Consider the following 13,974-nt stretch of genomic DNA (forward strand, 5'->3'; position numbering starts at 1 on the left):
GGAAAGAGTGGAAATCTGGCACCAAGTCCTAGATAAACATCCAGGTTTCTATGGTTTTGAAGGACAAAAGTTCTCAGTGGTATCATATATCTAGATGCTGGCACAAGCATCAAGAAGATTTAGCAACTGACTGCTTCTGATGACAGTGCCTAAGTCCACACCAAATTCACTGCAGCTGTGTGAGAAAAAAAATTTCCTTTCCAAAGACAGGTTTGTGTTTGTTTGTTTGAGACAGTCTCACTATATAGTTCAGGCTGGCCTTCAACTCATTAGGCACCCCAGGCTGGCTCAAACTCAAAGTGATCCTCCTGCCTCAGCCTCTCAATTGCTAGAATTACAGGCATGTACCAACATGCCTAGCAATCCAAAGACAGTTAAAAAAACCAATAGTTGTGTTATTGGTTGCTCTCTTGATGATAGCCATTATTTATGGAGTGAGTTTAGTTTTTATTTCTCAAATGATCAATGATGTTGAACATTTTTCCATATATTTATTTGCTATTTGTATTTCTTCACCTGAGAATTGTGTTTTCATCTCAGATGCCCATTTCGGAGTGGGTCTTTGAATTTTGTGGGCCTGATTCTTTTCAATTCTTTGGATGTTCTAGATGTATAACCTTTGTCTGAGGGACAACTGGCTATAATTTTTTCCAACTCTCTGGGTTGTCTTTTCACTTTGGTGATTTCTTGTTATACGGAAGCTTTTTAATAAGGTGAGATCCCATTTGTTAATTCTTTGTAGTATTATCCGTTCAGTCTGGGTTTTGTTCGTGAACTCTCTGCCTACATCCATGTCTTCAAGATTTCTACCTATTTTCTCTTCCAGTAGATTTAGTGTTTCTGTTTTAATACTTAGATCTTTGATCCACCATGATTTTAGTTTAGTGCAAGGTGATGGACATAGGTCTAGTTTTAGTCTTTGGCACGAGGAAAGCCAGGTTTTCCAGCACCATGTATTAAAGAGGCTATCTTTCTTCCAGTGAACATGTTTGGCTCCTTTGTGGAAGATAAGGGGGTTGTCTACATTGGGAGCTGCCTCTGCAGAGTCTGCTCCACTGATCCTCAGGTCTGTTGGTGGGAGTGTAGACAGGTGCAACCACGGTGGAAATCAATATGGAGATTCCTCAAAAAACTAGGATTAGAGGCCCAATTCAATCCAGCTATTCCATTTCTGGGTATTTTCCCAGAAGAATTAAAAATATCATGACACATGGGTGTGCATGTGTCATGCACACCCATATTTAGTGCAGCACAATTTGTAATAGCTAAATCTTCGAGACAACCCAAGTGCCCATCATCCAAGGAATGGATAACAATGATGTGTTTTTATACAGTAGAGTCGTACTAAGCCATAAAGAGGGGTACACTTGAGACTTTCCTAGGTAAATGGATGCAACTCAAGACCATACTCATAGGTGAAATAAATCACACCCACATGCATCAGCATCATATTGTCTGATTAGTGTAAAAAATTAAAAGAATGCATAAGATCCAAAATGTACAATGGATATAGTGAGATGGGAAGAAACTGTGATGGGTGAAAGGGGAAAGGAAGGAAAAGAAAAATATATTTATACACAAGATAGTTAAGGTAGTTATACAGCGAGTTTCTCTTAGTTAAAAAGGAAGTTTTATGCTAATACTTTTTTGTACAGTATTTCATGCCTATAATCTTGTACTATGAACATAGCAATATAATATATTAATTATTGTTACTCTCCTACCAGCCTGTTTTGAAACTGTTTTATTGTTTTCCTTTTTTTTAAAATCTGTTTTTTTTTTTTTTTTTTTTTTTTTTGGCACCAGGGATCAAACTCACGACCTCACGCTTGCCAAGTAGGTGCTTACACTGCTGAGCTAAATCCCCAGCTATAATGTACTTTTTTCTGTTTGAAATTAAAACAAAAAACTGAGAAAAGAATTACAAATTGGGCCACATCTATCAGTAAGTAGGATGTTGTGCTTTAAAGAAAATGCAACATGTGACTATAATTCCTGTTTAAAAGTCCCTACTATTTATTGTAATTTCTGCATGTGAGGCATATGTAAGCAAACTGTTCTTACTAAACACTATACATAGGAATAATATATTAAAATCTCCCAGTCTTTGATTTATTCATAGTTAAAATTAACACTGAAGCAAGAAACCAGTCTTCACCTCATTGAAGAGGCACAGTTTTGTGGCACAGCCCATACCTAGCACGCAGGAAGGCCTGGGTTCAGACCTCAGTACCAAACCCAAGGTTCTAGATGAAGACTTTGTCACAAGTAGTCCTTGGTCAGGGCCAAAGAATGGGATGAGCTGTTACTTTTTGCTTAAAACAATGACAATTGAAAGGTGAGCAAATATTCCAGCCCCAGTTTCTATATTTTTAAGTCAAATCCATATTCATGCTACAGTTTGTAATCATAACATTGGCTTTATATCTCAATCTACTTACTGAATAAAACAATAAAGAACCTGGAATATTAGAGGGTTCATGTCGTAGTTATCTTACAAGAACTAGAGACTTATTGTCTTACCACTGTATCTGTCTGTGTGTACGTATGTGAGTGTGGATGTGTATGAGAAACTGCATGTGGGCATGTAATGAGTTTTTCTGAGTAAAATCTAAAACAAAATTCTGATAGTGCATATTTTATTCACTGAATAAATGATTTACTGAGAGCAGACAGTTTATGGTTATGGGGAGACAAGATTGTCACATGCACAGTCTTACAATTAACAACATAATACAGGTGTTTTACGTTAGAAGTTGCAGTTGCATCTTATAATTAGTAGAATTGAAGACGGAAGGAAACGTGGCACACTTGCTATTGGAGGCTGGCGCTCCCATTGGTGTGATGGTGAATCAGGGTGCCTATGAGCTCACCAATCGTGTTATGATCCGTTACCGAGCGTATGGCACTCATTTCTTCATTTAGCAATATTTTTAGAGGTATCTCTCCCTTTTGGTAAAGTCTGTGGATTAAAAATTAAGACTCCCAAACAGATTATATAAAATTATTTTCTTTCACATAGAAAGGAAAGAAAATGTTTCATGTAGAAAATGTTTACAGCTCGGTGTGGTGGTGCACACCTGTAATCCCAGCACTTGAAAGACTGAGGCAGGAGGATTGTTGTGAGTTCAACAGCCTGAGCTACAAAGTGAGCTCAAAGCCAGCTTGAACTGCATATGAGGCCCTATCTCAAAAAGACACATACACAAAAGTTTATAATGTTAAAGGAATAATCTAGAATTTAAAACTGTGTATGTATTTCTGCACACAAATATTCAGCAGTTATCATTATCAAACATTTAGTGGCAAGGGTTTTCAATTTTTGTTTTCTGACTTCCCACTAATGCATTAAAAACACCTTTCGATTTCCAGTACAAAAAAATAAATAAAACAAACAAATAAACGCATCATCTAGCCTTCAAATTTAACATGGTGGGTGGAATACGCATTTGCCTGTTCTCTCCCCAAATGCTACTGTGATGTCAGGGGAGAATGAAACGGTACAAACCCACAAGACAGAGAACACTGTGGAGTGGGATGAGGAAGGGGAGAATGGTGCTACCTGGCTGAACAAACCAGAAAAGCTGCAATCTCAGCCAAGCAGGAGAGGGGATCAGGAGCAAGGAAAAAGGAGAAGACGGTAAAAAGTCCATTTATGCTGCTAAATTTTTAAAATAATCTAGCAATCGCCTGAGGCACACAGGAAAGCACAAATAGTCACAAACAGGAAAATGCAATATGAACACTTTCGACTCTCAGGTCCTCTCTCCCCATCCACTGGTAGAAGATGAAAGGCTGGCTTTTGGGGACGCTTAGGCAAGGTCAGGGCTAGGTTCTTATCACAACAGACAGAGGAGCAAGAGTAGGCTGAGCTTAGGGGAAATCACTCAGAGAGGGGCTGGTCAGTGACAGGAGAGAGCTGTGTTAATTGAACTCATGACTCATCTTAGGGCAGCTCACAGTTACGGGACTCTGGTCCTAGCGGCCAAGAGCACTTGGGAAGAGCTTCTGATCAGCCATACATGGGGTGAGGCATTGCGGTCAACACTTATAACATGCTGATTAAGTCCCAGGCACTGACCCTAGGTACTTCTGCAAGGTGCTTGAAAAAGGCTGAAGAAGCTGGATTCCCTGAGAATCAAGGAAACCAGAACTCCTTAAACCCAATGGCATCAGCACAGGATCTTCCTAGTTCCCAAGATCAGCAAACCCCAACTACTTTGCTGGAAGAAACAGGTCGCATCTGAGCAACTCCTGCTGGCTGTGTGCTGGTGACCCCGTGACCCTCTCAATCCAGCCTGATGGGAAACGAGTTACAAGTCACTCTCTACCCAACCAGTGGCCAAAAAGGGGCTCTTCAGATGGGTCAGCTGGGTCCCAGAAAGTGGGTCCCAGACAAGGGCTACTCCTGACACTCTGGCTGCCACTTGAGTCAATGGGTTAACAGTTCTAGGTAGATTACATTACTCGTACAAATTGGGTCTATTTGCACTTCTACCGGGTTGCACCTGGTGACTAGGAAGTTTAAAAACTGCTTTCTGCATCCAAGCATACCCAGCAGGCCACACTTCCCACCTGCGTGGGATGCTCTATCTAGCAGCGCTCCAGCTTGACACGCATAACCCAGGAAAAGCACATTTCTGATGCATAGTCCTGCAGTGTAGTGTGGTGCTTTTTATGTTTTTGCTTTTTTTTTTTTTCACACTTTCCATTCTTTCATCACTGTAGTTGATGACTACAGTACATAAAAACATAGAAAATCATGACATCTAGTGTTCAAAAATGTTACTCTTCTTAAAATATGGAGTTGTAATTGGTGAGGCTGTGAACAGAGCAGGAGCAAAACACAAAGTTCGTTCACCTTCGTAGAAGTGAGCGCGTGAGCCTAACGCTTCCCTCGCCTGTTAACAACAGCGGGGACTTTTCTGCCCTGCTTATTCTTTGAAACCTGGAGGGAAATCTGTTCTTTTAGGCAGAAGGAGGCGAAGTGTAAGGGCTGTCACAGCCTCACAGAAGCAGTCGCTGAGGGCAACTTGAGGGTCTGGAGGGACCACGGCCCCAGTGCCGACCCCCAAACAGAAGCCACCCATTAGCAAGTTGGGGGCTGAACTTTCCCAAACTCTGGGGTTACTCATCACATTCTTTGACATCCACTAAAATACAGTCAGCGGTAACTGCTCTTCATCCAGACTTCAAATATGACTTCACTTAGCTGAATGTGGTGGTGCTGTCCGGTAACCCCAGCACTAGGGAGGCCAAGGCAGGTGGGCAGCCTGGGCCATAAAGATAGTGAGTTCAAGGCCAGCCTGGACTGCACAACAACACTCTGTCGCCAAAACAAAACAATCTCGTTTCTGCTGCTAGGATCCTCGGCAGCGCCAGGCTCGGGGCCGAGGTCATGGCTCCCCAGGGCTGCAGACTCACCTCGGCCATCCGCTTCCTCAGGTTCTCCTTGCCCATGTACGAAGCCTGCTGCGAGATGATCGTCTCTTCTTTTTGAATCAAAGTTGTCAAGACACTTTTAAAATTCTGATACTGCTTCAAGAGCTCCAGAACTCTTCCACACTGTTCAAGACTATGGGGGCGGGGGGAGAGTAAAATAGCTGAACAACTGAAAATAATAAACCACCCTTTCTTTAGAAACCTAATTAATGACAAGTTAAAACCTAGTTAAAAAGCCAATTATTAGCCATGTCTTCCTCTTCACATGGTTTATAATACTGTCACCAACGTAGCCTAAGAACAGTGATACATGTATCAATCTGTAAAATAGATCGTACACATAATCTCTGGGTTGTCAATACTTAAAAGTTGACATATGTAAACTCTCTAGAGGGGGAAAAAAAAAGTTTCCTAATCTAATTCCATCATTAACCAAAAGGCATTTGGAAAACAGAGACTTCTGAGCATTATTTCTGGCACCTCCATCGAATTCATCAGCAGGTGTGCATTGCTTATAGCAGTGTCCATTCTGCTGTTGGTTTGGCCCTTTTAAAACAGTGAAATGGTGCAAAGAATGTGGAGTTAGCAGCCTGGCTGCCCATATGCTGGGCACCACTTGGTGGTGACTTTGGAGAAGAGGCTCTGGACTCTCCCCCTGAAGCTCCTCCTGAGCAGTGAAGGTGAGGGTAGAGATCAGATGCCTAGGCAGGCTGCGTCCTGATTTCTGTCCATGCGGAGAACAAGTACACATGGACAGAATCCTGCACAGAGGGCCACCAAGGGGTGGCAAAGCTATGAGAAGCCCCCAGCAAGGCCAAAGCCCCAGGACTGCCCACAGCCACAGATCAGGCTGCTTCCTCCCAGTGAGCGAGGGCACCCTGGCCACACAGGTGGCGCCACCCTGGGCTGCAGACCACAGGGTACAGACCCAGGCACTGAGCGCCCCTCTGCTAGGTCCCTAGGATGTGTTTCCAATACAAATCCTGCCAAACTTTAACTGTTCAGACAATGTCAGATTCAGGAGGGATTTCTGTCCCTTACCACTCAGTGACAGCAGTTTTTGTGCTATCCCACAAGAGGACAGTATTCTGGCACTGTTCATTCAGAATTTTTTCTCTGCCATCTTTGAACTGTGGAAGAGAACTGGCCATTTCTTCCAAGTGTTTTTTCTCTGCTGCATATCCATCTAGATCCTTCTCCAGCTTGATTAAGGATTTTTTCCTGGATTAGGATGAGAAAAGCGTATTAGCCAATTGCTAAGCAACATGATTCCATACAGATTCCTGGGGGTATGCACTGGCTTTCACCTGTCCCATGAGGTTACTGACGGAGCTCCATGTTCTGCTACAGAGTCAGGAGGCTCCCTGCATTTCCAGCGTACAATTTCGTGTTTGAAAGAAATACACAAAACCACGAGAAGAGACATTTTCCTTTCACAGTTCTAAAGCTGTGTCTACACACACGAGGGAAAAAGAGAAGAGGAGAGGGTGTGTGTGTGAGGAAGACGACGCAATTCAGGGAAGAGAACGGGGATGGATGGCTTAAAGTGCACAAGTCCTGAGGAAGGGGGTGGTCAAGGAAAGAAAGGAAAGTTTGCACTTCCACCTTATGTACAAAAAGCTCTCCTACATCAAAAAGGAGGCACTCTGGATCCAACCCACAGCCTTCACACTATGCTACATCCCCAGCCCTTTCTTACAATTTTGAAACGGAGTCTTTTTTTCCTCTTTTGGTACCAGGAATTGAGCTCAGGACCTTGAACTTACCCACCAGGCACTGCATCACTGATCTACATCCCCAGCCCTGAAACAGAGTCTTGTTAAGTCAGTGAGTTGTCCAGGTTAGACCTGGACTTGTGATCCTCCTGTCTCAGCCTCCCACACGGAGACTATGAATGTGTGCTCCATGCTCACTTAATTAAAGGTTTTAATCTATAAATTAATTTCAGTGGATTACGTTCATTTACCTAAGGCTCATTGTTTAACAGCTCCCTGCCTCCACCTCCTCTCCTCCAATCCTCTCTCGAATCCACTCTGAGGCTTTCACTTCCTACTGTGCCACCAAAACTGCTGTCCACATCGACATCAACTAAGTCAGGCCTGGTGACACACACCTATAATCCCAGCACTCTGGAAGGCTGAGGCAGGAGGATCACAAATTCAAGGCCATCTTGGGCAACGTCAGGAGACCCTGTCTCAAAATAAATAATAAAAAGGGCTAGGGCTGAAGTGGGCAGGGGACACCTTCAGCAACCACACAGTAGGAAATCCAAGCTCCATTCTCTCTTCGGCTTCCCTTACCAATCAACAGCACTTCCCACTGCTGACCACTACCTCCTCCTGAGTCTCCTCCTGAAACCCTGGTCTGTCCTTCTCAGTACCTGAAACCGGCTCCTCCTCATCGCCCGTGCCCAGTGCCCTGGTACACACAACTCAGACCTCTCTTCTTTGCTCAACTCCTCCCTCCGCAACCTCACTAACCCTGGGCTCTGAATAGTATTCTAAAAGGCTGAGCACTCCTCAATGCATCCCTCTACCCAGATTTCTCTCTTGACGCCTCCTATTTCTGCAAGTCCTGCTGAGATCACTGCCTGAATATCACAGAAGTACTTCCAACCTAGCATGTCCAAAACTGAGCACAACTTCCGTCTAACGTCTGATACCATCACTCTATCTCATCTGTTCACATGGACCACTCCTCCAGCTGCTGACTCATTCTTGATTCTAAACTTCCTTTTATACACCACATCCAGAGAGTCAGAGACCTTGTGGACTCCACCCAGAATCTTGCTACTTGTTGCCAATTCACCACTGGCCCACGCTTCCATTATCTCTTCCAAGGATGGTTTCTTCTCGATTCTTACAGTCTATTCTCAGCACAACAGCCGGAGAAAACCTGTGTGTGTGTGATGGTGGCCTGAGTGTGTCAACTTGAGTACAGAAGCTTAACTAAGTCAGCTCCGCAATTCCATCACCTAGAGTGTGGAAGACCCACCCCAGGCCACTTGTCACCTGGATGGTAAAAGGGGAAATGAAGAAGGACAGACAGATCTGCTTCTGTTATTTGGAGGAGCTCCAGTCTTCACTTTCTACCTGGACATCATCTGCTGGCTTCAGCTTCCACTTTGCACCCTTCATCCTGCCAGCATACTCTTGAGCTTTCCATCGCAGACTCAGCCTCCTGACACGGACTCACACAGGGCAGTGCAGTGAGCTCCGGAACTTGGACTGAATCCTTTGGGCTCCAGGGTGCAGATGCCCTCTGCATGGTTCCTCATCCGACTCTGCAGCTGACCACTCTAACCTAATCTTGTAATTTCTTACACATCTGTGTATCTTGTGCTATATTTGTTCCTCTAGTAAACACCGACTGATACATGCATAAACCAAATCACTTTTCTCTGCTCAGAGCCCTCTGCTGTTCCTTGTGTCACTCAAAGTCATCCTAACCTAGAGATTCCTATGTGAGCCAGGCCCCATCTCACCCATGCCCCTCTGACCCACTTCTTACCTGTCGCCCTGGTTGCTGTCCCTTCACCCCTCTCCCCCCTCCCCTCCAGCACCTGCCCTGGCTGCTGCACCCCTGCCTAGAAGGTTCCTCCTCCGGTAGTCACATGGCTTGCTCTTGCATCTCCTTTGACTCTTCTAAGTAAAGCCTTCCTGGATGACCTGCTGAGTCACAAGCTCTTCCTCCTTTCCCACTAATTCTCCACAGGTGTTATCACCTCCAGACAAACTAAACACTTTCTTCTTCCTGGGAGACACTGTGCTCTACAAGGGATAAGAATTTCTCTGCTACTGCTGCATCCCCAGGACCTACAGCAGTGCTTGGCACAAATACATATCTGTTGATTAATATCTATATTACTAGAGTAATTTATAAACACATGACTTTCTCATTCAGATGTTATGATATATAAACCTATGATTAAAACCTATTGAAGGAATAACCACACTAATAATCAGCACCTCACTATGAATTGGGGCACTCTAGGAATGCAATCTCATGGGGGCTGAGGGCAGAGGGAAACTGGAGAAGACTGTGCTTGGTCAGCTGAAGACCCTCAAGAAACCATGGAGCCTGAGCAGCCAGTGACACAGAGTGGGGGAGACTTAGAGAGAAGAGAAAAGAAAATTCCACAGAGGTGACTCTTGCTAACATTCCCACTTTCAGAAGCCAGAGGACACATGCTGAATGCCGGAATTAACAAGGCAGGACACACACAGAGGGCTACCAGCCCCAGTCCATGCCAATTCTGCTCAGTTGCCACAGTGGCACCTAACTTATCTCTTGAATTCAACCCCATGTCCTCCTGCTCAGCACTACCCTAATCCAACTGGGAGAAAAAAAGGAAACCAAATAACTCAGGAGGAACATGTCACCCTCTGCCACTGGCCACTTTCAAGCCCAGTGTGTGGGGTTTGCCTGACTTGTACCCTTAAAGGACTCTGTAAGACACACACAAAGCGCAAAGGGCTCGGATGTAACTCACGTCCTTTATACAAATGTCCTTCTTTACCATGAGAAAGCGACTCTAACAGCCTGGAAAGGCACTGAGTCAGTAAAGAAGAAAGCTTGCTTGAAGGTCTACTGAGAAGAACGGGACGGGTGGGATAGCAATGGAAACACACAGGAGCATCTGTTTCACAGAAGAGATGGGTGGAACCAGAGACGTGTCACCCTGGGTGGGAATGGATGGAAGCGTCACCATTCTTACCGATGCTTCACAGCTGGGACGGTGGGATCCTTAAGGCCAATTTCACTCATCTGCTTCTGCACATCTTGGATATTTTTAAAGAGCTCATTATTTTTGGAGCTACAGGCCTCTAATAGTTTGTTCTCCTCAGCCAGTTCCTGCCGTGTGCCAGGGCCCTGTGTGTCTAGTAACTCTGTGGACACAGCATCTACAAGTTTTTCACAAGTGGAATCTCCACCTCGCTCAGCATCTTTAAAGCTGATGCCAAGCTTCTTTAAGCGCTTGTCCAGCTGTCTGGCCTTGTTGCTCATCAGCCGAATTTCTTCTTCCATATCTCTTTTTGTTACAGTAGTTCCTGGTGCCCCCTGTGCATCTGGGGCTGATGGGTCTGTGAAAAGTTCCTTGGAGAGCTTTACGGCTGCTACAGAAGACAAGAAGTCCTCCAGGGCGGCCAGGACATCCTTAGCCATCTGCATCCTGTGGCTTGTTTGCTCAAGCTGAGTTCTGCATTTTAGCACAATGTTCTGCGTGGCGCCTATGTCAGTGGGGTGTAATCCCTTTAACACAGAGTTGCCTGGCTCTTCTAAATCATGACATATCGCAATCTGTTTTGCAATGGAATCCTGGATATTCTATTAAAAAAGAAAATAATTTAAGTGAAAAGACTGAGGCAGAAAAAAGAAAACCACATACCAACAATGAATCTCAATCATAAGACTAGATTTGAACAAGAAAAATGCTTCTGAGATTAACCAAAGCGGACATTATGAAACATTTTAATTACGATGATCAGAGTCCAGCTATCATTATCTTACATCCTCCCTGATGGTTCAGCCTCCAAAAGAAAACAAACACATAAATTTATTACTCCAAAGCAAACAGAGATGAACAGTTGTGAGGCCTGTTATACAATCTGAAAAGTAAAGTATTTAAGAAAGAATCAACTGGAATAAACAAATGTAAACTACACCAATTTAAGCCAATGAGTATAAATGATAATTTAGGAATTCAGTCAGTGAGGAAGGCATTCAGAAAGATGGCTTCATTTTGAATTCAAAGAAAATAATGCTGTTATTTATTCCATGATACCTCCCTCCAAAGTTACCAGGAATTGGAGACGAGATATGAATAACAAATTAATAAATTATTGAAGATTTTTCTGTCATGGCTATATACTAAATCTACACTCAGAAACATAAATTAAAAATGCCTAACTATCTGTAACTCCCTAATTACTCTGTCTATACACCGGGAGGCATTATTTACCCTCAGGTTTTGGTAAACACTGTCGGCATCCATGAGATGAAATTCCTGGACAGCCACCTCCCTGAGCGCCAGGTCCAAGTCACACAGCAGCAGTGACTCCTCCACGGGCAACGCCACCTGCAGTGCCAGCTCAAGGGACTCCAATCTGGGTGAGAAACAAACACACATGAAGGGAAGCCAAGCAGAAAAACAGCCCACATTAACACTATTATTTGACCACAAACAAGAAATAGGCACCTAAGGAAAACACACATAAAGATATGTACAAAACATACAAAACCCAAACTCACACATCCACTATGCCAAAACATGACTTTGCCATATCCAAGTATTCTTTTTCCCATTAACTCATCCATTGATTTATTCATTCAAAAGCATTTGTTTAGTAAGAGACCGTGGTTAACTAGGCATCACATGGGCCACAGCCAATTCCAACTCAATGTTACTGTTTCAATATCCTTATTAATAATTTTTTCACTCTAAAATGTGCCCTGATATTCAAGAATTATAATTAAAGTAATTAAATGGAAACAACACAATGGAAAACTGTTGTTAAATATACTAAGCATTCTCTTCTCTTTGAAAATTTAAATATTGTGGCTGGGGATTTAGCTCAGCAGGCCTAAGTGCCTGCCTTGCAAGCACGAAGCCGTGAGTTCAATCCCCGGTACCAAAAATAAATAAATAAATAAATAAATTTAAATGTTCAATGTAATTTAATTTTGATGTGATGATCAAGAAACCTCATAGTCATGTTATTACAATTATGGAATCATTTATGTTTCCATTTTTAATATTACACCACAAGATGGAGTTCAAATAACAGGCTCTACAGGTAACAAAGTGAAACGTGTGGCTGTGGGAAAGTTACAGACTTCGTGTCTCAGTGGCTTCCTATGTAAAGAGCGGCTTGTGTTGGGGACACACATCTTATTTATGTGGGTTAGCAACAGCACCGTCATTTCAGAAATGAGGAAGCCCTTTCCCCCCAACTTCTGTGACTTGGTCACACCCATGCCTGAGGAGAGACAGTGGCAGAGCATGACCCTGGAAGTTCCCTGCAGTCTCTGGCCACTGATGTGGATGGGCGGAGCTCCATACCCTATCTGAGCACGTTTCTCTTCAGTGAAACGTCCATCGTGACTGCTACAGTTCGGATCTGGCCCGATCCTTGAAGGCCCACATGTTAAAGGCTCAGGCCTCAGGTTGGTGTTTTGGGAAGCTGGGAACCCCTAGGAGCTGGGCCTAGTGGAAGTTAGGTCACTGGGCCGGGCCCTCGAACAGTGGACTGGGAACCCTTTCTGCTTCACTTCCCAGCTGCCAGGAAACAAAGAAACCTTCTCCACCATGCACTCCCACCAAAATATACAGTGGCATGTCCGCCCTAGGGCAACAGAGCCAGGGAACTTGGACTGAAACCCCAGAAACTGTGAGCTACAATAAACCTTCTCCCTTACAAGGATGGTGCAGCCTGGGTCGCTTTTACAGCAACAGAGAGCTGCTAATGCAATAATGTCAGCCTCTCTGTGGGCACGACAATTAAGTGAAAGAACATGCTTAGCAGAGTAATTACTCTGTTTAAAATGATTTCTAAAAATTGAGTAGATGCATTAAATTCATAGGTAGTAAGTAGATCTCAGAATTATACCTGGTTTTAAGAGGCATTTGAAAGTCGTTTTCTTTTCCCTTTAATGTATCTCTTGCCTTAACTATAATAGGTTTCTCCGTGTCACTCACGAGGCTTTCTAATGTCAATGAGGCAATTTCAAACTCTTTCCAGTAAGCATCAGTTTCCTTTTTTAAGAGCTAGATGAAACACATAAATTAACATATCAACCAGTAAATTAATAAGCACAACTACTTTATTCTTACAAAATGAGACATATACTACTGTGCCAGGAAACAGAATGTTTCACATGAAAATGTATTTTAAAATATTTCCCAATCATCTACAAATGAACTATCCCACAGGAAAGAATCATATTAACTGTGCACTTAAAAGACCTATTCATTGAAGGAAAGGAACTGACAATACGGCCTTCAATAGTACTAAAAACTCCCTTCCCCATTGAGACTGTACTCAGAGCACAATGCAGAAAAATACATATCCACTAGGTACATATATTCTATTTCCTCTAACTTATAAATCTTCTACCTTCTAAACTAAAAGAAAATTGCAAAGAAACAAAACTTTCTATATCCATAAGAAGTAAATAATATTGATTCATGGCTTATAACAAAATCTCTATAATTCTATACTATTCTAGCATCTTATTTTAAGGTCCTATATAAGAACACTATTGAGGGATCATCAGAATTATTTGCTCTTCACTCTCTTCAAAACCTAACACAATTTTCTTAATCAACTCCATAGTCAATCACTGGGGAAAGGTCTCCAGACAGTTGCTTAGTGGTGATGAAATGTGCTAAATCCATCACCTGAACATCAGTGATTTTTACACACATAAAACTGGCTTATTCAGGGGAAAACAGAGGACAGTGTGACTCAAAGCTGGCATAAGTGAAGGAAACTGGGAAATGGGGGACACACTGCACGACACACGCTGGCC

At 43.2% G+C, this 13,974-nt stretch overlaps 1 protein-coding gene across 6 annotated transcripts in view; it reads right to left on the reverse strand.

The window, feature by feature from the left end:
- Syne2 (spectrin repeat containing nuclear envelope protein 2) overlaps positions 1-13,974 on the reverse strand; it is a 313,170-nt gene that overhangs the window by 178,810 nt on the left and 120,386 nt on the right. For all 6 annotated transcript variants that reach the window (XM_063241111.1, XM_063241110.1, XM_063241106.1 and 3 more), the window contains exons 28-32: positions 13,053-13,210; positions 11,405-11,549; positions 10,160-10,770; positions 6,484-6,663; positions 5,425-5,575 (exon numbers count right to left, since the gene is read on the reverse strand). In XM_063241111.1, the coding sequence (XP_063097181.1) occupies positions 5,425-5,575; positions 6,484-6,663; positions 10,160-10,770; positions 11,405-11,549; positions 13,053-13,210 (1,245 nt within the window). The remainder of the gene's footprint in view (positions 1-5,424; positions 5,576-6,483; positions 6,664-10,159; positions 10,771-11,404; positions 11,550-13,052; positions 13,211-13,974) is intronic.

Source organism: Cavia porcellus, unplaced genomic scaffold (genome assembly GCF_034190915.1).
Source record: "Cavia porcellus strain 051 isolate PalLab524CR breed Dunkin Hartley unplaced genomic scaffold, mCavPor4.1 scaffold_31, whole genome shotgun sequence".
Lineage (NCBI taxonomy): Eukaryota > Metazoa > Chordata > Mammalia > Rodentia > Caviidae > Cavia > Cavia porcellus.